General features: G+C 53.6%; 1 protein-coding gene across 8 annotated transcripts in view; it reads right to left on the reverse strand.

The window, feature by feature from the left end:
• Nucleotides 1-21,777, reverse strand: part of SMTN (smoothelin) — a 94,058-nt gene that overhangs the window by 26,798 nt on the left and 45,483 nt on the right. For 7 of the 8 annotated variants that reach the window (XM_025216618.1, XM_025216623.1, XM_025216622.1 and 4 more), the window contains 10 exons: nucleotides 19,097-19,257; nucleotides 16,760-16,853; nucleotides 15,689-15,767; nucleotides 15,461-15,558; nucleotides 12,238-12,340; nucleotides 11,370-11,740; nucleotides 8,829-8,895; nucleotides 5,787-5,888; nucleotides 4,406-5,098; nucleotides 3,351-3,478 (listed from right to left, as the gene is read on the reverse strand). In XM_025216618.1, coding sequence (XP_025072403.1) covers nucleotides 3,351-3,478; nucleotides 4,406-5,098; nucleotides 5,787-5,888; nucleotides 8,829-8,895; nucleotides 11,370-11,740; nucleotides 12,238-12,340; nucleotides 15,461-15,558; nucleotides 15,689-15,767; nucleotides 16,760-16,853; nucleotides 19,097-19,257 — 1,896 coding nt within the window. The remainder of the gene's footprint in view (nucleotides 1-3,350; nucleotides 3,479-4,405; nucleotides 5,099-5,786; nucleotides 5,889-8,828; nucleotides 8,896-11,369; nucleotides 11,741-12,237; nucleotides 12,341-15,460; nucleotides 15,559-15,688; nucleotides 15,768-16,759; nucleotides 16,854-19,096; nucleotides 19,258-21,777) is intronic. The other variant, XM_025216624.1, reaches the window with a different exon arrangement.

Genomic DNA, 21,777 nt, shown 5'->3' on the forward strand with positions numbered 1-21,777 from the left:
TGGGAAGCTCTGTGTGCTGACTGGAACCAGAGCCATTGGTGCGGTGGGGTGGGGTGGGGTGGGTGTGGGCAGGAGTGTGGCACAGGCTATCCCGGGCAGGAGTGGGTGGGGCTCCATCCCATGCAGTACACTCCATGGGCAGCCGCAGGCTGCATATGATCAAGTGGTGGGCCAAATCCGGCCAGCAGGCTGTATTTTGCCGACTCCTGGCTTAGGTCCACCACCTCTGTATAACATACAGACCTGGCCCCTAGCCCCTACGAACAACCAGCAAACACCCTGAAGTGTGGGACTGCCAAGTACCTCCTGTACAGAAGGAAGCTACGTCTCAGCTCCAACAAGACTGCAAATACCCAACTCCCCATTTCATCTTTGTTGATTACTGACCCCAGAACAGCTCTGTCCAGCCATACTATCCCTTCCTTCCATGAACTTCTTAAATTCCATCTAGAAGCAATTCAGGTTCTTTGCCCATGATACTTTACTCAAATCATTCCAAAACTTTACTCCTTTGCTAGTTAGAAACTTTCTAATCTCCAATCTGACTTTGTTGATAACCAGTTTGTATCCATTTGGGAAGCAGCAGGTGGTTTCCTTGAAGAGCCTAGCCTATTTCAGGTACCTAGCCAGAACGATGCAGAGCCAGGAAACAGTGACACTGTCAGGGTTGGGGCCCTCCATCCTCTTGCAAGCCCCAACTGCATTATTTATTTTGGATCTCCAGACACAAACAGCTATCCTCACTGGGGCTGCCCACTCACCTTAGTGCCCTCATGAGCCATCCAGGGAATGCCCACTGCTCTGGGACCCTCTGCTCATGCTGGGACCATCCTACCCTGTCTCCCGTAGGCCCCTGAAATACAGAACTGCCTCATCTTGTATACACTGCCTGGTGCTCAGTGCTGGTGGGAAAGGGCTGGGGAGCAAGCTCTGCTACAGACCCTGCTTCACCCACCTGAACTAAGCCCCTCTGTCTTCTACGCAGCCTGACTCATGGGCTCCTCCCCTTCAACTGTTGCTACTCATGGGGTTCCAGCAGCACTCACAGCAGGGCAAGCAGTCTCAGCCCCACAGATGCTAAATAACTCATCCTGGCAGAGTGGGATTCCTGGCAATGACTGGCCATGCTTACCTCCCTGCTTCTGAACGGGGGCTACATAGTCTGCTCACAGGGCCTAGGCAGCACACGGTGGGTCCTAGAATAAAATACCTCCCCCAGCCATGCTGCGCTCCCTGGTCAGCCAAAAACACCCTGCCCTCTGCATAGGCTCCTGACACCTTGCTGCTCTAGCCCCGTTGCCCACACAGCTGGCAGGCCCACAGCTCAGTCCATGGGCCCCTACCCTTTGGTGACCCCCAGAGTCCTTACCTGGCAGGGCTGTTGCTGCTCCTCCACTCTACAGGCCAGTCTTGTGCCCCCCTACCAGCTGCTCTCTCCTGCTGGTCAGAGCCAGACAGGCAGAGCTCCCCAGTGCAGTTAGCTTTGTGATGGCCATGCTAAGAACTTAATGAAAGCTGACAAGATGAGCCTGTGCCTCAGCAAGGCCACAAGCACCAGATGATCTCATTAGTACAGGAGTTACTGACCCCCCACCCCCTCCACACACACACACACACACACACACACACACATGTAATGTATGGCTGGGGAAGAAGAGCTGCCATGACTGGGCTGCCCTAGTCTCAAAGATTTTTTCTAACCGGGGGGATCAAAAATCAGGGAAAGTCAGTGCAGACCCAGGCTGGCCAAACCACTGGTGCACAGTCTAGGGCAGCATTTGCCAGGCTGACCATAGCAACACAGGCCAGGAGTTCCTGTGTTTTCTGAGTGCTGCCCCAGAGTCCTCGACATGCTGGGAGCAGGCAGAGAATCAGGGATGTGGGCTTAGCAGGGGATCCTCCTTCCGAAGGCCTGTCATGTAACCTGATGACAGACTGGGCTGCCAGGTCCAGCTCTCAAGGCTCTTGTTCTTCTCAGTGCCAGGAGCAGATCTGATGCAGGTGGGGTGTTTTCACCCCTGAGGGAAGGGAGATGCAGCAAAATCCTATGCCAAGGGGTTGCTGTAGGAGCATGTACCAGGCCCAGTGCTGAGCCCCTAATAACACAACAGTCTGGCCCTGCTTCCTTTGTTCTTACCAAATACAGCAACATGCCTGAGTGCTCTCTATTCCCTTACATGGCCAGGAACACCAAGCACCAATGGCAATCTAGCCAGCTTGGGGCCCTGCTGCCACAGCCCAAATCAGTGCTTGGGGCAAATATGTGGCTGTATTCTCCTGCCTTCCTAGAGCAGGAGCCCAGCCATGTGTGTATGACTTCAGCAGGCTCAACAACAACATTCCCTGCCACATCTACACCCCTCTTCCAGGGCACATGCGTGGCACATATCTCCAGCCCCAGGTTATGGGCAAATACTCCCCTACTGAAGCTGGCCAGCTCTGGCCACTAGGAGGGGTAAGGCAGAGGGAGTGGGGCATATTTTCTAGTCTTTCCCAAGAATCCCTGTCCACTACAAGGCTGAGCAGGGTCCTGGCCAGCTCCCTCTTGTGCCCAGGTTCCAAGACAGACAAAGAAACCTGCCCCAGCAGCACCCACCCTGCCCTTGGCACGTAGTTCCAGAATTCTGGACCAAAGGAAGGAGCCCCCTGGCTCAGGAGGTCACTCAGTTCTTGTGACTTGACCCTAGCACGAGGGCAAGTTTTGGCACCTGGCCCATTCCTTGGGTCATATCCTACGTATCAAAAGTGCTATACAGGGTTTGGCCATTCCCTCCAAGCCTGCACATTCGGTCTCCACCAGAGACCTCACACCACCTGCCAACACCTCCTACTTCCCGCAACTGCTGTATACACTGCAGGGCACAGACTGGTGCCCTGCAGGGGCTGGGAGGCAGGACTGGCCCAGTTCCAGGAGGGAGGGCTCAGGGCCCACAGCCAAGCTGGAATTTGATCAAATTTCACAGCTGGAAGTCAAGGAACTTTCTTACTCTCCACTGAGTATAGACTGGGGCAGCCTGAGCCTCCTGGTGCTCAGTCACCTCTTTTACACTCCATAAGAACCACCCAGCTAGAAGCAGACAAATCCCTGCACCAACCTCTACCATCCATCCCTGCAGGCTCAAAAACTTGAGCATTTTTCTCTTGTCCTTAGACAGTACTGGGCAGGGCAGGTATAGAGGTGCTATATCCACTTGGAGGCAGGTAGTCTGCAATGTACTCAAAGGCTGACAAGTATCAAGCATAGAATGGCTCTTCCCCTGGTAGTACAGCTTGGGCAGCACTCAAATCCTGGCATGCTTGGCAGCAATAGCTGCATTTTTGCCAGTGCAGGTGTAAGCAGGGGTTCTTACCTTGCTGACATTACTGATGCTGCTGGAGTGCAGTACAGGTGCTGGACCAGCATTACCGGTGCTGCTGATGTTGCTGGTGGTGGTAGTAGTGATCCGAATGGGAGTGCTCCGCAGCCCCAGAGTAAGCTCTAGAAAGAGAGTATGTGAGGCAGAGGTGCAGAGATGGCCTGCAGCTACTGCAGAGCTAGCTCAGCATCTCACCCTCACCCCAAGCCACTATACTCTCTACAGCAACCTGATAATCCAGCAACTCTTACCCAGAACCTTATGGAAGCTCAATACTGAACCTGGGCCCCAAAGAGGGCTTGAGAAAGGTTCCTCCCACAAACTTTCCTACCACCAGGGCTCATCAATGAGAGTGTATCCTGCCACAGTTGATAATGGGATGAGCCTCTGCATGGGTCTGACCTGGGTCAGAGGTCCAAGAACAGTCCAGTCATGAAAGGAGATGCAGAGGCATTTGAGTCCCCACAAAATGCCAGCTCCCAGAAAGGCAACCAGACCCCTGGGCATGCAAAGTGCATCAGGGACTCCCCAACCCCAGGGCAAGAGCAGGCTGGATCTGTCCCTAGGACCAAGGACCAGAGCAGTCTGGGGGCCAACCCAAGGATGCTTCCTATGACAATTCACTTTGACCCAAGACTGTCCTGGCTGGAAGAGCAGGGACAGTAAAGCCTGAGGGACCCAGCTTTAAAATGGGGACAAGCTTCTGCTGATTCTCATAAGCATCCCAGACAACCTTTGGAAAACCATGGGGAAGGTGCTCAAAGGCAACCTCATGAAGTTAGACAGTCTAGGTTGTGCTCCCTATAGTAGCCAAGCTTCAGGGTCAGCATGAGGATGGCTGGGGCTGAGGCGAGCACTCTATGTCCCAGAGAGCTGGAGGATCATGACTGGGGATGGACTGCACATCCTGAAGAGACAGATTCAACCTGATAGTGACCAGAAGTGGCTGCTGCTTGCTCCCAGCCCCGAGAGCCTCAAGGCTCAAACACCATCAGTCTAGCATAACTGACAGCCTTTGCTCACTGCTTGTCTACCCATGCTGCACCTACCTGCCTGCTGGCTGCCCGGTCTGCCCACAATGCAGCTGCTTGCAGGCTGGGTTCGGCCATCCTTGATCTCAATGGTGAAGCACGTTTTCATGGTGTCCTTGTCCTTGGCACTGGCCTTGGTGTCAGGGGCAGAAAGCTGGGGCTGGGCAGGGCGGCAGGGCGGCAACACAACTTGCTGGATGCTGGGCTGCTCTGAGCTGTTTGTGCTTCCCTCCGAGTTTTCAATGGACCTCCAGGGGGACGGCAGCAGGCCGCCTTGTGATTGGCCAGCCTGGCCCCTCCTCCTAGAGCTGCCCTCCTCTTTAGGGCAGACTGGGGGCCCAGTGGGATGCCTGGCAATTGCAGCTTTTTCCTCCAAAGAGGAGGTGCTCTGTTCTGCAGGGCTGATGGCTTGCTGGGCACCTGCCTTGGCTCCTGAGGGCACGGCACGGGCTGGGCTGAGTCCACATCGAACACCTGTAGGTAAGTCTACCATGTGTTGGGCATAGGCCCCATGCAAGCCCCTGGCACTCTCGGGGTGCAAGAAGTGCTGCTGTTGCTGCAGAACCCGGGAGCCTTTGCCAATGCTCTCCCACTTTTGGCTGCCTGGCCTGGGGCTGGCCAGGGAAGATGGCCCCAGAGTCTCTGAGGTGAATTTGCGGGCACGTTCCCGCACGGAGTTGGTTCTCTGGAAAGGCTGCTCCCGCAAAGGTTCTGGGAAAGGAGGCAGGTTGAGAACTTGGGCTGTTGAGCGCCACAGGCACCCAACCTGATTGTCACCAATGCAGTCTGTCCAGGAGGGGTGGCATGCCATTCCCAGCCAGACAAAGCTCTGGTCAGTGCCCTTCAGGGGAACCCTGATGACTCCAGACTATCCCAAAAAGGGAAGTGGAGTGAGTGGATGAGTGGACAACCCCTCATACTGGGAGGGCAGATGCCACTCCCCATAAGTAACTGGGATGGGATTGCTGGGAGAGATAAGGGCAGGGGATGTAGAGGCATCTGTTGATTGTACAGTGTTTGCAACTGACATGTGAGAATGAGATGAGTGCAGCAGTTAAGAGAAGAGGCAAGTGGAATCAGCTATGCCATGAGGGATAGACATGCTAAGGGCTTGGCACAGTTACTAGCACCCACTATGAGATATCTGGCATTCACGCCAGGGCAGACAGTAACTGTGTAAGATTCCTGGAGAGGCCAATTCCAACCTCCTTCTCCTACCTCCTGACTTTGTGCCCAAGGAAGCAGTGTGAGCTAACACAGGGGGCTCTCTTTAGAGGTGTCTTGCTTCTACAGGATGAATAAGAGACAGAGGGCAATGGAAAGGGCAGAGCATAGGCTGATTAGGGGCATAGCCTGGGCAAGGTATCTTGAGTGTAGTGGCAGTTGAATCGGGTATTACCTGTGCTGCTGGCTCGGGGAGGGAAGAACAGCATGGACTGCATGTGCTCACTTTGGCGGGTACCCAGGTGTGCAGGGGCTCCTGGTACATCATGGGTAGATGCTGGTAGTCAGAATGTTTGGGAAGAAGCAGGAGGGGGCAGTTTTTAGACATTCAGAGAGTACAGTCAAGCAACAGCCATGTTAAAACAGCAGAGGCCAGAGTCACTATAGCCTCTTTTTGGCTCAGTGCCCCAGGGCTCTTCCTCACCCCTTATGCCGCACCCTCACAGAGCAAAATCCACAGCAAAGCCATATTGCTCACAGGCTGCCTTGCCCTCATGCACCAAGGCCTCAGCCGTGGGCATGAGTTGAGCTAGACTGGGCCTGGGTGGGTCTATAGCCAGCAGAGGGCACCAGTCTGCAAGCCATGCCCACACGTATCTGGAGTGCACAGAAAAGGAATGCAGACTCTAGGAGCTGGGGACCCTGTATACACCACTCAGACTGAGACAATGACCTAGCCCTATGGGATGCCCTGCAAATCAGCAAGCAGGGACCCACGCCCTCCCTCCATGGGTTGTCTCTAAACACTAGTTCCCCAGCCCCTCTGCCACTGACTGGCCTTACCACAAAGCTGAGGACAAAAGGGTTAGTACCAACATGCCATAGTTATATACAGAGTGAGTTTCCTGCACCAATCCCAAGCCTGCAAGGCTCAGTCCTCTGATCAGAGCTGAGAGGGGCACTTTTTCTTAGAAAGGGCAAGATACATCCACCTTCCTGAAAAGACAGCCATGATGACTGCAGGGTGGAGAATGTAGTCCCCAAGTTGTGTGCTGGTCTTCATCTGCTCTCTACATTCTGCCCATAAAATGCTGACTATCACACCCATGGTACCCCTGCCAGCCCAGGAGTTGTGGCAGCAGGGAGTATGACACTAGCATCCCAGCAGTCACCTGGCACCACAGAGCAGAGTTGGCTGCACACTGGAGGCCACCAGCCTAGGTCCATTTGAAGGCTGCTGGGTGTCCTGGGAATTGGCCCAAGTTCCATAGGGGTCCCCATCACATCAACCAGCCCATATTGGCAGCCTCAGCAGAATGGGCCACAAAGACTGGCCTACCCTACCCTACCCTTCATCCCCTACAGGGATCTCACCACACCAGAGATAGTACCTAGGGAAGCTTGTTTCCAAGGGGCTCAGAGCCAGGTTTTTACACCCTATATGGAGGCGAGCATTGACAGTGCTTACTGGATACACAAGGTGCCAAGGACTTACGTTCCTCTTCCCAGGCAGACAGTCTGTCTCTTTCATTGCCCCTGCCCAGCCTGCCCTGAGCTGGGATCTCAAAATGGGATGCTAGTCTACCCCACCAAAGCAATGCAGTGAGCAATGCTGGAAAAGGGCTAGGCATTTACTCTGCTCCTGAAAAGAGTCTTCCCTACTCCACTTCAGGGGACACCAATGGGAAGTAAGCCCGAAGAGCCAGTGCTAGAGCTGCACTGCTGGCTGCCCCTCTGAAGACTTTCAGGGAAAGGTAAAGGACCTCTACAAGGCCTAGAGCCCAGCAGCTTTGGAGAATCAGGGAGATCCCAAGACAGCCTGCTCCTGGATCTCAGCTATTCCCGTTATCTCTTCCCCACCCCCCATGCTCTGTACTGAGAATCCTAGAACCCCTACAGCTGACCCACAGAGGGCCTAGCAGAGGGTAAACAGCTGCTTGGGAAAGACCCAGAGCCTGAAGCTGTCTTGCTCAGTGGACAGGGAGCTGGATGCTGCTCCACCTGAAAGCACAGTGCGGTGCCCTCAGCTCCCCCTGCTTGGTGTGTTGATATGCCTGTAATGACCAAGCATACAGCAGAGAGGTTGGGGGCCAGGAGAGGATGGAGCAATGCTCAATTTCCTGCCTTATTGGGATAAAGAATGTAAAAAGCCAGAGTTTGCTGCAGGCAGAAATTCCCTTTCATGGCCTGACAGCAGGCAGGCGGGAGAACTTGTAAACAGTGCTCCAGCCTCTTGGCTGTGTGGAAAGATGAACCTCAGCCAGAGAGAGTGGAGGAGCGGGTTCAGGGAGAGGCCACTGACCTGACACCCAGAGCCACCCTGAGCTCCATCTCACACGGGGCAGGGGCAGAGGTGCACAGGGTACCCTCTCCTACCACTTCATCCAGGAAAAAGCTGGACAGATTTCTAACACCCGCCCCAACCCCACTTACATGTGTCCACCCCTCCTGTCCTTGCTCTCTTGGTGTTTATTTTGGCAGGGAAGCCCACCCCATCCCACCCAGAGTAGGGGACGAGAGCGCATTCTCCACAGCCCCTCTCTGCTCTGCAACCTGCAGTTGGAGCCTAGCCACTGGTCACAGTAGACTCAGCTCATCCCAACAGCCAGATCTGAGCAATGTGGAATAAGGATCTCCCAGCACAGCCCACCACCAGCAAGGTGGCACTGCCTCAGGGAAGGAAGCCCACAGCAGTTCATCTCATAGGGCAGAACTACTGCAAGCCCATAGTACTGCCTGGCAGCATGACTAATCTGAAGGCAGCTCTGCCATGGGGCAGCTCAGATCTAACTGCAGCCCCTAGGGCACCTCTGCAGTGACACAGCACTGCTACAACGAGGACACTACCAGCGCTACCACACCAGAACAAGCATTGCAGCAGGAACAACAATCATGCCTGGGGAGGGTGTTGTCATGAGTAGCGCCCAGCCCTACTCACACAAGCACCCCTTGCAGAAGCACTGCCATATATCTAAAAACTACCCGCAAACAGGGGTTGAGAGCCACTCACACGAGGGCACATGGATACCAAAGAGCTCCTCTGGTGTAGCAGCTCATAGCGTCACGGGAAAAGGGCAGTACTGCAGGGCATGTCCTATGTTCAAGAAAAGGCTTATTACATGCAGGAAAATCTTTATACCACCCAGTCCATACAATAGCGATGACACCATCTACAGACAATTCCTAGCAGGAAGCACCCTAGCTACTGGGCCCTTGTAGTCTCCTGGATCTCGGCACAGTAACTGCTGGAGGGAGACAGCACAGGACTTGCTCTTACCTGCTCGCTTCTGGTCTGTGATGCCTGCAGGTTTTTTGGACACCTGGTCTTTGATACAGATGATGAACTGGGGTGGGGAGGGGAGGAAGAAAGTGCAGTTAGTCACAGTGCTCAAATTAACAGGCTGCTTCAGAAACTGATGAACACCAGATGCTGGTGAGTTAGGTGCTGGGCAGGTCCATGCCCTTCCAAGCACAGCTTTCTGGCTAATCTGCCTTTGTACTTCTCGACCTGCACAGTGCTCTGATGAAGCCCCTCCATCCAGACACACATGGACTAACACAGCTCTGTGCTTTCCACCAGAGCCCTGCTGATGGCCCTGAATCTTGATGCCCAGCTGTCTTGCTATCCTAGCCTGGCACACACACAGCTCTAGATCTGCTGACATCCCTCACTCCTCACCTGAATCCCTCCCATGACCTTTAGGTGGCAAGTGGTGACTCTGCTAGACACAGGGGGCTGTGTGGTGTTGCTAAATGGGGACTGTGATGGTGCCTTTTGAACTCACTTCACTTGTGCCCTAAATTAGGGCAAGTTGCAAGGTCTCTGGCTAGCAGATGTGTGCTAACCCAGAATGCCACTTAGTGGCAAACACTCACATTGTCCTGTTTATCCCCTAAGCACAGAGGTGGGCAATTTATTTGGGCCTGCAGGAGGACACACAGGGCGTTTTGCTGAGCTGTCCTGGGCTGGGTCAGCACTCCCATCCCCCCTGCCCATGCAACAGCTTACCAAAACTCCCTATGTGGGATGGGGCTGCAGGCGGGCAGGGGAGCGATGTTTGGGAGCAGGACAGGCGGGCAAGGCTGGGATTACAAGGCAGAATCTTGGGGTGGTGACAGTGCAGGGCTGGGGCCCAGGGCAGAGCCGCAATCTGCTGCCCGCATGTCCCTATGATGGGTCCCAGGTCCCCGGACAGGGTGGGTGGGGCTCTGCCCTGGCCCTAATCCCACGCTGTCACTGCCCCAAAATCATGAACCCAACCCCAGGTCCCTGTCCACCTGTCCACACGCCCTGCCTGCACAGCTTCTGGCAGGTCTCCATGGAGACCCCTGGATCAGAGGGCAGTGACAGCGTGGGGACAGAACCCTGGGTAGAGCCACAATCCATTCCCCACATGGTCTTGCCCACAGAACTGGCGCCCAATTGCAGGGGCATGAGGGCAACAGATCACAGCTCTGCCCCAGGCCCGTGCTGTCACCACCCCAAGATCCTGGGGTCTCCCCTAGAAGTGCACTGATACATCAGTCCAATATCAGGTTGGCACCGATATAAAGAAAATTGAAAATTGGCTGTATCAGAAATCTGCCCAATGCGGCCAACAATTTGGCCGATAAATGCCTGTGTGTGTGTGCAGCCACAGCGCAGCATGCAAGCAGCGAGCACAGCCCAGCATCTTGAAGAGCTGGGTGCAGCTGATAAGGCAGTTGTGGTAGAAGGGGATGGGGGAGGATCAACATGCACCCCCCAGCAGTGAGGGAGGGAGTAGAGCAGGGACAGGGGTAGACACTACCCAGCTGGGGTGGGTGGGGCAGGACGCGGAACAGAGCCATGGCTCACGGGGGAGGGCAGGGTGGCAGCTCCTGCCGCTGCATGCACCCCAGGAGGGCATGGGTGGGGGTGTGCCCTGGATCTACAGGGTAGGGTGGGCGGGCTGCAGCTGCGGGCTGGAGCCAGGGCTGTGCCTCTTTTTTGTCTTAGGGCGGGCATAGCCCCCTCCCCCACAGTCCCCTTCCAGGACTGCCACCACCCGCCCCGTGCCCAGCCCCCATGGAGAAGAGCCCAGCACAGCCCAGTCTCAGCCCGCAGCTGCAGCCCTCCCACCCCGCCCCGTGCAGATCCAGGGGCACACACCCCCATGCCCTTCAGGGGTACACACAGAGGCAGGAGTGGCCCCCCCCAGGTGAGTCGTGGCTCCGTCCTGTGCTCTGCCCCGGCTGGCTTCCCTCCCCCCTCCCCTTCCACCACAACAGACTTAACAGCTGCACACAGCTGTATCGGAAATCGGATCGGTATCGGTGGATATGCCTCCTTAAAATTTGGTTATCAGTACTGGCCCCCAAAATTTCTAGTCTCCCTGGCCCTGCCAGCTTGTCCTGCTTTCAGACACTGCCTGTGGCCCCATCCCAGATGCTCGGCCAAACACCTTGCCCATGTAGGTCACACCTCTGGCAGTGGGTGCAGGGCAGACAAGCCAGAGAACTTAGGCAGTGGGGCTGGGCATCTAGAAGGAGCTACCGCTGCCAGGGCTGCTGGGAAATGAAGTCCAGCTGCCATGCTGCCCCAGCTCCATTGCATGTCCAGGGGCAGCAGGACTGACCAAAACACAGGACCAACTGCCACCCATGCCTGGGTTGGGCAAGACTGAGGGACTTGCCATGGGCTGGTGGACCAAATCCGGTCCATGGTCCATATTTTGCCCACTCCTGCCTAAGCATAACTCCACAAGACCTGTGGTTCTTAACAGAAGCAGCAGTAGCCAGTCATTTCTCCCTTCGTCCCACCCTCACCAGGCCGTAGGCCCCTGCAGGCCCTAATTACCTGGCTGCTTTGGCTTGCAGTGCTGGACAGACTTGGGCAAGACTTCTCAACCTGGCTGTCTTCTATGGGAGCAGGTACCCCTTGCTGCTCTGGCTCTTCCTGACTGGTCTTGTCACTGACTCCTGCTGGCTGGCTGAACACCTTCCCATCCTTCCTCATGGTAGAGGAGCTCTCCAGACTCTCCTCCTTCCAGGTGGATTTGCAGGATTGCTCAGCCTCAGGCTCAGAGTCAGTGCCCTGAGAGCTGCACTTTGGACTCTCAGCTCTCTGCTGAGACTCTGGCTCCAGCTCTGGCTCCAAGGACAAGGAAGAGCTTGAGGGATGCTGGTTAGGAAGTGGATCCAGTAGTAGTAGAGTCCCTGAGGCTGTATCTGCAGAGCAGAAAACCAGCTTCTTACAGAAGAAGACCTTACAACCACTCTCCACAGCAAAGCCCTTTCCACTGAGACCCCCACTGTGGCCTCTGCCCTGCAACAATGATTCCAGTCTTCCCTGAGCAAGACTACCCACATGCTAAACTCCCTCCTGGGGACAGAGCAGCAGACAAGACTTCTGTTCCTGATCACTCCCTGCCACCTGGGAAGAATGCTTCCTATGCCAACCCAACACCTCTTGCAAGAGAAAGGGCAGAGTCACAAGGAATCCCCTGGCCCATGCTGCACTCCCCACTGCACCTGCCCATACTCCAGCACAGAACCTCAGGGGTTTGGTGTGGGGGGAGACTGCTGTTGTCTACCCCATCCCCTCAGGGTTCCCACTCTACTCAGGGGGTACAACCAGGGAAGGTGTGGTTGGCCAGGGCAAGATGCTTTTATTGTTTCTTTGCCTATGGAAACTGGGCACTTGCAGGAGGCCGACATAGACTCACCCTGGCCATCAGGGTTCTGGGGTTCTCTTCTCTGTTCACTGTGCGGTTCCCCGATCTGAGCTCGGATCTTCTCCTGCTCCTCCAGGTTCTCTAGTTCCTGAATCTAAGAGAGAGGGATGAGGGCCAGATCAGCCAGCCAATCAGTCTATCCTCCCCACCCCAGGAGTACAGCAAGTAGGCAAAAACCACAAGCCCCCTGCTGACACTCCCTGGCCCTGAAAAGGACCTGCCAGCTCAACCCTTCTAGGAAGGAACAAAGACCCAGAGCAGCACAGCCAAATGCAAAACAGGGCCTGACAGTGTCTGATCCCCACCCAGCCCCACTAGGAAGCAACCAACCCTATGTACAGCCAGAGGCCAGAACTGATGCTACATACACCTGCGAAGACTCTTCATAGATGAAAAACACCTCCTGCACATCCAGTCCCCTCATGTCCCTTCCCCTCCCCACTACATGCTTCTCATATGTCCTACCATTCATTTGTGCATACGCTGTCCCCAAGCACTCAGACTCTGCTCATCATTCACTCACCTCTCTACATGCCCTGCCACCATGCCTCACCTCTTCATATACCCCACATCCCACTTGCCTTCCAAAGCCCATCTTCCTACACCCCCCTCAACTCCTGACTGTCCCCAGGCCCAAGGGGGGGGGGTGTGGAAGGAGACAAGAGAGGGACAGCAACCTGTTAGAAGACCACAAGGGCTCTGGCTACTGATAGAAATAGTCTGTGTGAACCTAGGTGCTCCCAAGTGGCTCCAATGCCAGAAAGGATGATAAAAGGGCCTGTGGTATCCACATCCCTCTGGGGCTGAGTGCCCTGCTGTCACACCCACACTAGTGGAGGACACATGCACCCACCCACCATAGTAGGGGGGACACTGCATGCACATATACATACACCAAACTCTGTGCCAAGGACAGCCTGGGTTCCTGGTGTTGGAACACTGTTTTTTTTCCCCAAAGACTCTAAGAAATTTGCTGCTGGAGCATGTGTTCCCTTCACAACAGGTCCTCAAACAGAACTGCTGATATAGAGATTTGCATACTTGCTCTCCTGCCACTCACCAGGCCCCTTTCTTCTATGCCCCTGCCTACCCAGCCCAACACTGATCCCTCTCATGGTCCCACAGAACAGAGAAGTCCAAACACCTGTGGTACGTGGAAAGAGAGACAGGCGCAAGCCTCTCACTGGACATTGGAAATGTATAGACACAAAAGGCCCAGCACTATGTCACTGATAGGTGGCTGCCATTCTTCTAAATGGAAGCAAGACTGGGTCCCTAGCAGTAGCTTATCCTGATGTACTCAGGCCTTTGCACTAGGGTAGTAGGCAGCTCTCCTGCATAGGGTCACAGGGGAGCAGCTCCCTTTCGGCCTCCTGTGTTCTCAGGCCCTCCCACTTGCCTGATACAGCAGCAGCAGCCACCAAGAAGGACAGATTCTACAGGATATTGCGGCCTCCACCAACAGCTGACCACCTGGCAGAATAGTTAACATCTCTTACTGAGCAGTAGTAGTGGCCCCTGTACCTGGGGAAGGGGCAGAAGAGCAGCTGCATCTTGGCAGAGCTCTGGACTAGATGATCTCTGGAGGTCCCTTCCAGCCTTACTTCTCTATAAAGTCTATGGAATTCATGCCAAGCAGCCTCCAGGCCTGGGTCAGTGTTAGGGCTTCTCTCCTGGTTTTCCACATTTGTTCCCTTTGCCTCTCTGCCAGTGGAGCCGTGCTATGTTGAGCAATCAGCCACTGTGCTCATAGCAAGTACTTCACAAACACCAGGAAACAGCTGTGTATTATCACACCACTACAGCCTTTCCCCAAGGGCAGAGGCCATGCAAAGATGCAAATGACAGCAAAGCAACAGCTGGGGAAAGCTCTTCTCAAAACTAACAGGGAGCCACAGAGATATGTGTCCAGCCCTTCCAATTTGACATAGCTATGGCCAAGACACAGACCCTTTGGGGGCTAAAGAAAGTCACAGCCACTTTTCAAAGGTGTTTGCCTTGGTGCCACCAATTTAAAAAATCAGTTTTATACAATATCACTAAAGCCTGTACAGTTCTGCCTGGTCTAACAGGCCCTGTTTTTCAGCCTAGTACCCAATCTAGTTTGTTCAGAGCTGGGTGGGTGTCTCTGTATTATGCCAGGTATACATGTCCTGCATGCCACCCAACATTGTTATCAGTGATGTGGAAGTAAATATAAAATAACTGCTAATCAAATGTGTAGCTGACCCAGAGACTGGTGGAACGGTAAATGATGATGAGGATAGGGCAGTCATACAGAGCAATCTGGATCACCTGACAAGCTGAGCTTATTCAAACAATATACATTTCAATGCAAAGTTTTACATCTAGGAACAAGGCATGTGGGTCAGACTTGCAGAAGGAAGGGACGGGATCCTAGAATGCAGAGACTCAGAACAGAATCTGGGGGTCAGAGTAGACAAACAATTCAGCCTATGCCACAGATGCATGCTATACCTCTGTCTTGACATGAGTACCCAAGGCAGGATCAAAACCGCCACCTCATCTCCTGACCCAAGGGTCACCAGTGACTCACAGGGAGAACCAGACATATTCACCAATACTCAGAAATGTCATGTAGGGAGACAAGATGACTGTGCAGAACCCATTCCTCCCCACTCACTTCCCCAGTGCCCTGTAGCCTTGTGCCCCTGACAACCACAGTCCCTCCAGGGACAATGGTGGACATAGCCGGGAAGGCTATTACGGTAGAAGGGTACAGAAGTCCATAGCAGCAATCTCTTCCCTGGAGTGCAGGGGCCTCTAGTGGTCAGCCTGGGCACTTCCTCCAGTGTATAACTGACTCCAGGGCAGGGGTGGCCAAAATGGTGGAGAGAAGTGAAGGCCCTCTAAGGATGGGTAAATCCCCTTGCCGTGTATAGATCCCTGTCCTGTCACCAGGACACATGCAGATCCCTGTACCCCAGAAGGAGCCTCGGTGGCTTCACTACTCACTAAAACAATGCCCCAGTTCTTCCCACTCACCACAGAACCCTCCCCCCATGCTGCTGGGCTCCCCAAATTCTCAAAGCAGATGACCTTACACTGCAAGGTGCACCCCATTCATTAGATAACTCTCAACTGCAGTATCCCACCCCGCTCCTGACAATGCCCCCCCAACCCTACTGGAGTTCCACATCACTCTCTGAGCCCCCTTCACCATACTGGGGTCCAGCCCCTCCTCTTCACTCACCACAGAGTAGCCCCCATCTGCACTCTCTTTCCCCTTGGCACCCAGCAGCTCGTCATCACCTCTCCGGCTGCTGTACACCTGCCCTGCCAAGGCTGCAGCTGAAAGGAAGCAAGGAAAGCGTCAGTTAACAAGGAGCTGCTTCTCCACTGCATCCCCTGGAGAGGAGAAGCATCTGGTTCAGCCTGTCCTGGGAACTGGGACAGTGGTTGTGCACACACAGTGCTATACCCTCAATCTCCTCAGCCCGCAGCTTCCGGATAGCAGCCCGAATCAGCTTGCGCTCTTCATACTCGCCAGCTCCTCGCAACTATGGGAGAAAAGGACTCATGAGTGATGCATCTGCACATCCAAGGGTTTGAGCTTACCACCCCACAGAAGAACAAGAACACCAGTGCAAGGCCCAGTTCCTGCCAACATGCCCCCTCCCACATAGGCCAGGGTTCAGAAGCTCTCCAGACCCTGGTGCTGACAGTTATATCAGTCATTCTCAGTGCAGGCCCCATGGATCTTTTGTGCTGCTCTGTCCATGGGTGTTAAACTACCCTGTTGGGCCTAGACAGAACAGAGCACAAACCAATGGTTACAACATACAGCTGGGGGTCATAACTCTTAGGTTCTATTCACGGCACTAGCACAGGCTGCCTGTGGTGCTTGGGGGCATTACCCTGCCATGCCAATGGGGTCCATGGTGCATGGCAAGGCAGAGTGAGTAGTATGAGCTACATGGTGCATCCCACACTGTGATTTAGCCTTGCCCTTTGGTAAATGGACATTATCCTGGTGTGCGGAAGAGAAAGAAGCACAAAAAAGAGAAGGGATTTGACATGCCCAAGCTCACACAGGATTCAGTGGCACAGCTGGGAGCAGAGCACAGAGTTCCCTCTCCCACTGCCACACACAGCTTAGAGGCCACTCTGTAAATGGAAAGGAGAAGGAGTTTCATAGTAGCTAGGGTCAGGAGGGACCTGAACAGATCATCTAGCCTGACCCCCTACCACAGGCAGGAATGAATGCTGAGTTCACAAGACCCCAGACAGGTGATCATCCAACCTCCTCTTGAATATGCCCAAGGTAGGGGCGAGGACCACTTCCCTGGGAAGTTGGTTCCAGATTTTGGCCACCCTAACTGTAAAATATTGCCTTCAGTGGTTAAAGCTGAACTGGATAACATGGTAGTTTGCACTGGGCCTTCTAACTCTATCCCAGGCCTAGTCCAGGACTTCCTCCTAGCATAGATTCAGAACAGGGTTAATCCCTCCCTAGCAGGGCAGCAGTGATGCTTTCAGGAGAGCAACTCACCAAGGCTGTCAGCTCCTCCAGATCTGTGATGGATTCAAGCTTCCTTGACAACAGAGCCAGGGATTTCTGCTGCTCCTCTTCTAGCTGCTGAGACCTGAATGAGGAACAGGGGCCAGGAAGCAGTTTACCAAGGAACTAAACTGGGTGCTCAGGCTGCTGGTTGGGGATGAGTATGTGACCTTCCTTCCAATGAACAATACACCACCACCCCGAGTACCAGAAATTCACTCTCTTGTTCCACCTAAGGTATGTGAGGCCAGGGTGTGGCAGGGCACTTGATGTGTGTGCCAACTGAAGAGATCAGGCAGCTTGCTGAGCCACTGGCAGGTGGGAGTCAGGCCATATTTGCAGAGTCAGCTGACCCAGGGGTCAGCAGATGAGGCTAGGCCTGATCAAGGGAATCACCTGTTTGGAGGAGGGCTGGGTACAGACAGGGTAAGCGCCCAGACTCAGAGTAGGGCTAGCAGTAACATATTGGGAGCTGGTGTAGGAACATCAGCCAGCTGGAAGAATAACATCTGAAACAGTTGGGAGGTTTGGGTAGGAACTAAGGGGATGGAGGAGGTTCCTGAGGGACCCAGTGTGAGGGGAGGGCCAGAGCCCTGTGAAGGGGGCTGAGTGCTTGGGGTCTAGTAAAAGGCCAGATGAACCCAGAGAGAGAGGGGCTGAATGCACAGGGGCCGAGGAAGAGGCCAAGCAAGCCCTGGAAGAGGGGCTGAGAGTCTGTGGGCCTAGTGAGGGGCTAGGTGAGCCCTGAGAGAGAGGACAAGTGTTTCAGAGACCTATTGGAGGGTCTGGGTGAACCCAGTGAGTGGGGCAGAGTGTGGGGGGCCTATTGAGGGGTCCGGATGAGCCCAGAGAAGGAAGTGGCTGCATTAAGGAAAATCTATGGAGGGATCAGGGTGAGCCCAGGGAAAGGAAGCAATCAATGGAGGGGCCCGGGAGGGCAGACCCACAGAGATGAGAGAGCTGACAGCCAGAGGACTGACCTGGCCTGTGCGAAGACAGGGCCCAGGAGGGGCTGAAGGGTGAAACAGAGATCATGGCAGAGACTGCCAGAGCTGGGAAAGCCTTGACTGGCCTGAGGCAGGGCCAGGGCCTAGGAGAGGCCAAAGATCCTTGTGTGGCTACAGCAGAGAGGAAGGGGTTAAGGGGCAGGCAGCCCAGGATGCTGATGGCCGGTGGTACGCCATCTGATGAGGAGGGATCAAGGAAAGTGGTCCAGGAGTGAGCTGGTGACCAGAGAGGGGAGGATTCAGATGGGAGATTAAGTTGGGGCTGGGGACCCAGTGGTTAGCAGCCCAGCAGAGGTGTAGGCCATCTAGGGGGAACCCAGAGAGGGACAAATAAGGTCACGTAGATCTGAAGATAGGTCCTGGGTAAGACCTCAAACTGCACCCTACTAGGGCTGGTTAGTGTGGTGGGGCTGCCTGTGACAAGGCAGTCTCTATGAAATGCTATGCTTGGGCCACTCCAAGGAAAAGTAAGGATGTGGTGCTGGAAAGCCTCAGCTCCCACTGCCTTGTGGGTTACCCCATGGGGGGGGAAAGCTAGGGGAGCACACCCTGACAGAAAAGCACTTGGCTGGCAATGTACCAGGACCATGTGGGTCCAGTGGCCTGGCAAGGGGCTGGGGAGGACTGGGACTATATGGGTCCAGCAGCCCAGCGAGTGGCTGGGAAAGTGAAGAACTAAAAGGATCCTGGACAAGGGACCAACAAAGGAGCTGGTAGCCCGGAGAGGGGCCAGAAGGTATACCGAGGGACCTGGTAGTCTAGGAAGCAGTTGAGACAGGGGACTGAGGGCCCACAGAGGGGCTCGAGGAGAGACCAAGGGGTCTGGAAACCGAGGAAGAGGCTGTGCAATGAGGCCAAGTGGTCTAAAGACCCAGAGTGGGGCTGAGAGAGGCCAAGGGGTCTGAAGGCCTGGTCTGGGGCTGTATCCGGGTGGTCACTGTATTAAGACCAGGGCAGCCTCCAGCACTCTTTATATCAACTAACACCAAGGCGTAGCAGGTGAGAGCTGGGCAGACTGCCCATAGAGCAGAGTATCTCAATTTTTTGGGGTACCCTGTGACATAGGGAATAGCCAATACCCATTTCCTGGCATCATGCTGTATTTCTACTAAGCCCTGCAGCAGCTGGACCTGCAGCACAGAGCCACACTACAGCACGGGAGCTCCTGGGAAGCCACACAAGTACCATGAGAGGAGAAATTGAAATCTAAGAAGAAAGAGGAAGCCAGCATCTAGGTCCCTCTCAGGGTCAGGAAAACCTATTGCCCAAATAATAGGTGGCAGGACCTTGTGCCCCAAAGACACCATGTGCCCACACTCACCGCAGCCAGTTCTCTTTGTTCTCCTGTCGGTGGCTGCCACGTTCAGATCGGAAGCGCTTGGATGCCAACGTCCCCTCATCCTGTTCCAGCTGCTGCCGCCGCAGCTCCCGAATGGCAGAGCGGATCTGGCGCCGTTCAGCAAGGTCCAGTGTGGCCTCCAGCTGGGCAGTAAAACAGAACAAGGGAGGGGTTCACACAGGGACTGACAGAGATGCCTATTTATCCTGGCCCCACCCATCAGAGAGCTCTGCTCTGTACTGTATGTACTGCAATCCCCCACCCCACATGCCAGCCTGTGCCCGCCTGCACTCAGCACAATGAAGCTGTTTGTCCTCTTCTGTTATCTGTATGGCAGCATCACAGCACACACTACTTGGCACTATCCTCTTAGCCACTAAGCCTGTCCCCCAAACCTCCAGGCATGCAGCCTTTTGACACCCACACAGTACAGCAGAGGATGCACACTGACAACCCAAGGGCTTCAAAAGGTGGCCTCATGTGAATGCATGCTCCACCCTGGAGCAGACACTAGGGCCTGGGTGAGAAGGTACTGTAGACTTTTCCTAGCCCTGCAGCTAGCAGAGCCAAGGCGTATAATGGAAGGAACAAACTATAAAGCAGGACTTTACTACACACCCACAGGAAACCCATCTCACACAGTTTCATGTCACATTATAGGACTTGCTGCCTTGCCAAAACAGGCCTGAGAGATGTAGGACACAAAGAAAGCAGGCAGTGAGCCCCAATGCAGAGTAAACATGGCCTGTCTCTCCTGGTTAGGAGTGGAAGCCCAGGACTAGCCGCTTTGAGAGTGGAAGAAGACAAGAGTTAGGACAACTAGGGACAGAGGGGCTGAAAGGACTGTGATGGGCTGGGGCTGACAGATCACACAGCCTTTGCCTCCCTGAAGCCAGAGGGGCCCTAGCCCTGCAGCAGTTCAAAGGAGAAGCTGGAGCTACTGGGATCCAACTATCCAGGAAGTATATATGTAGGGGTAGAGGCAGGGGAAATCTTTTCCTGCTGGATGCAACAGCAGCAAAACATCAGCTCCTCACATTCCTGGGCCTCTGTTGCTATTCTCTATTCCTCACCTGAGGGAGAAAGGACTTAGATAGCCTGTGATTTGAAGCCAGGATGCCCAGAGAAGATAAGGGGTAGGGGGACAGTACCCAGAACAGCACTCAACTGGGCATGGGTTCCTTCCTATGACTGCACACCTGAAGGTGTGGAGCCATGAGCAGATTGCCACAGCCCAGGACCATAAATATCTTAAAATATTTTTAAGATATGCAAGATCACAGGAAGATAAGGATAGGAAATGACAATGTGAAAAGGGTAGAGAAATTTAAATATTTAGGAACAATAGTTGCTGAGGATAATCAAATAACTGAAGAAATTAAGGCAAGAATTTACAGTGCTAATATGTGCCTGTTGAGCCTCGATAAAATGTCATCAAGGAAAATCTAAAAAAAACCTTAGAATCCAGATTTATAGCTCAATTGTTCACCCTGTCCTTTTATATGGATGTAAATCCTGGACCTTGACAAAGGCAAATGAAAAAAAAGCTGGAAGTATTTGAAAACAAAGTACCAAATAAAATATTTGGTGCAGTACAAGAAAATGAAGTTTGGGAGAGAAGACATAATCGAGAGCTTGCAGATCATTACAAAAGGTCTGATGTCCTGAACAAGATAAAAGCAACAGGGTATACTGTGACAGAGAAAACTTGTGAGACCGATTTTAAAATCGGAGGTGGAAAGTATCAGACCTTGAGGTAAACCAAAGCAATGATGGGAAGATAACATAAAAACTTATCTGGAAGGGATAGGCAAAGATGCAACATGACAAAAGGAAACAGAGAGCGACAAGAGAGCGAGCGAGGACCCTACTACACATTTAAATTAAAGCTGGATAGAAACCAGCTATAGAGTTGTTATACATTTTCAAGCACTAGCTTTATATCTGGTTGGCTCTTTTTATAGCTGCATAGTCATTTTTATTGTGTGATAATTACTTTGCACATGGGGCTGATCTAAATTTATTGTGTGACTGACTATTTAATTGTGTAATATATGTAATATGTAGCAGGGGCTAAGTGTCAGGCAGAAGGAGACATTATTGGGTTGGGCACCCAAGGCATTCTCAGCCTGTAATAGAGAAATCAACTCCTCTGTAGAAAAGGTATCTGAGAAAAATGACTTATCAGACAGAGGAATACCATGTGTCCCAGGGGAAGAAATTGCTTCCCCCCCCACCACTTGATGCATTGTTTAAGCCCTCGCCCCATAGACTTACCTGCAGGAAGCTGCTCTCCATGCTACCTGGTTGCCATGGGCGTGTGTGCACGTGCACATGCACTTGGTGCCTCTCACTCCCCCAGCCCCAAACAGCCCCTTGAAGGCTGGAACTCCACCAGCCTGCAAGGGGAAACCTGTGGTTTCCAACGTTTTTCTCCTTTAAAGGAGAAAATCCATGTTTCTCCACAGCAAATGGAAAACCCAGATACCTGTTTATTAGTATGCACAGCATTAATGTATGGTGAAACAAAGCAGCATCTATTTTTTCAAAAATGCATGCAAAATATAATCCATTTTTAAACTTTGTTCACAACCATTTCATATATTCTTGCAGCCCACTTTTGGGTCACAACCCACAGGTTGAGAAACACTGTCCTAACTGAT

The sequence above is a fragment of the Alligator sinensis genome, unplaced genomic scaffold (genome assembly GCF_000455745.1).
Source record: "Alligator sinensis unplaced genomic scaffold, ASM45574v1 scaffold295_1, whole genome shotgun sequence".
In the NCBI taxonomy this organism is placed as follows: domain Eukaryota; kingdom Metazoa; phylum Chordata; order Crocodylia; family Alligatoridae; genus Alligator; species Alligator sinensis.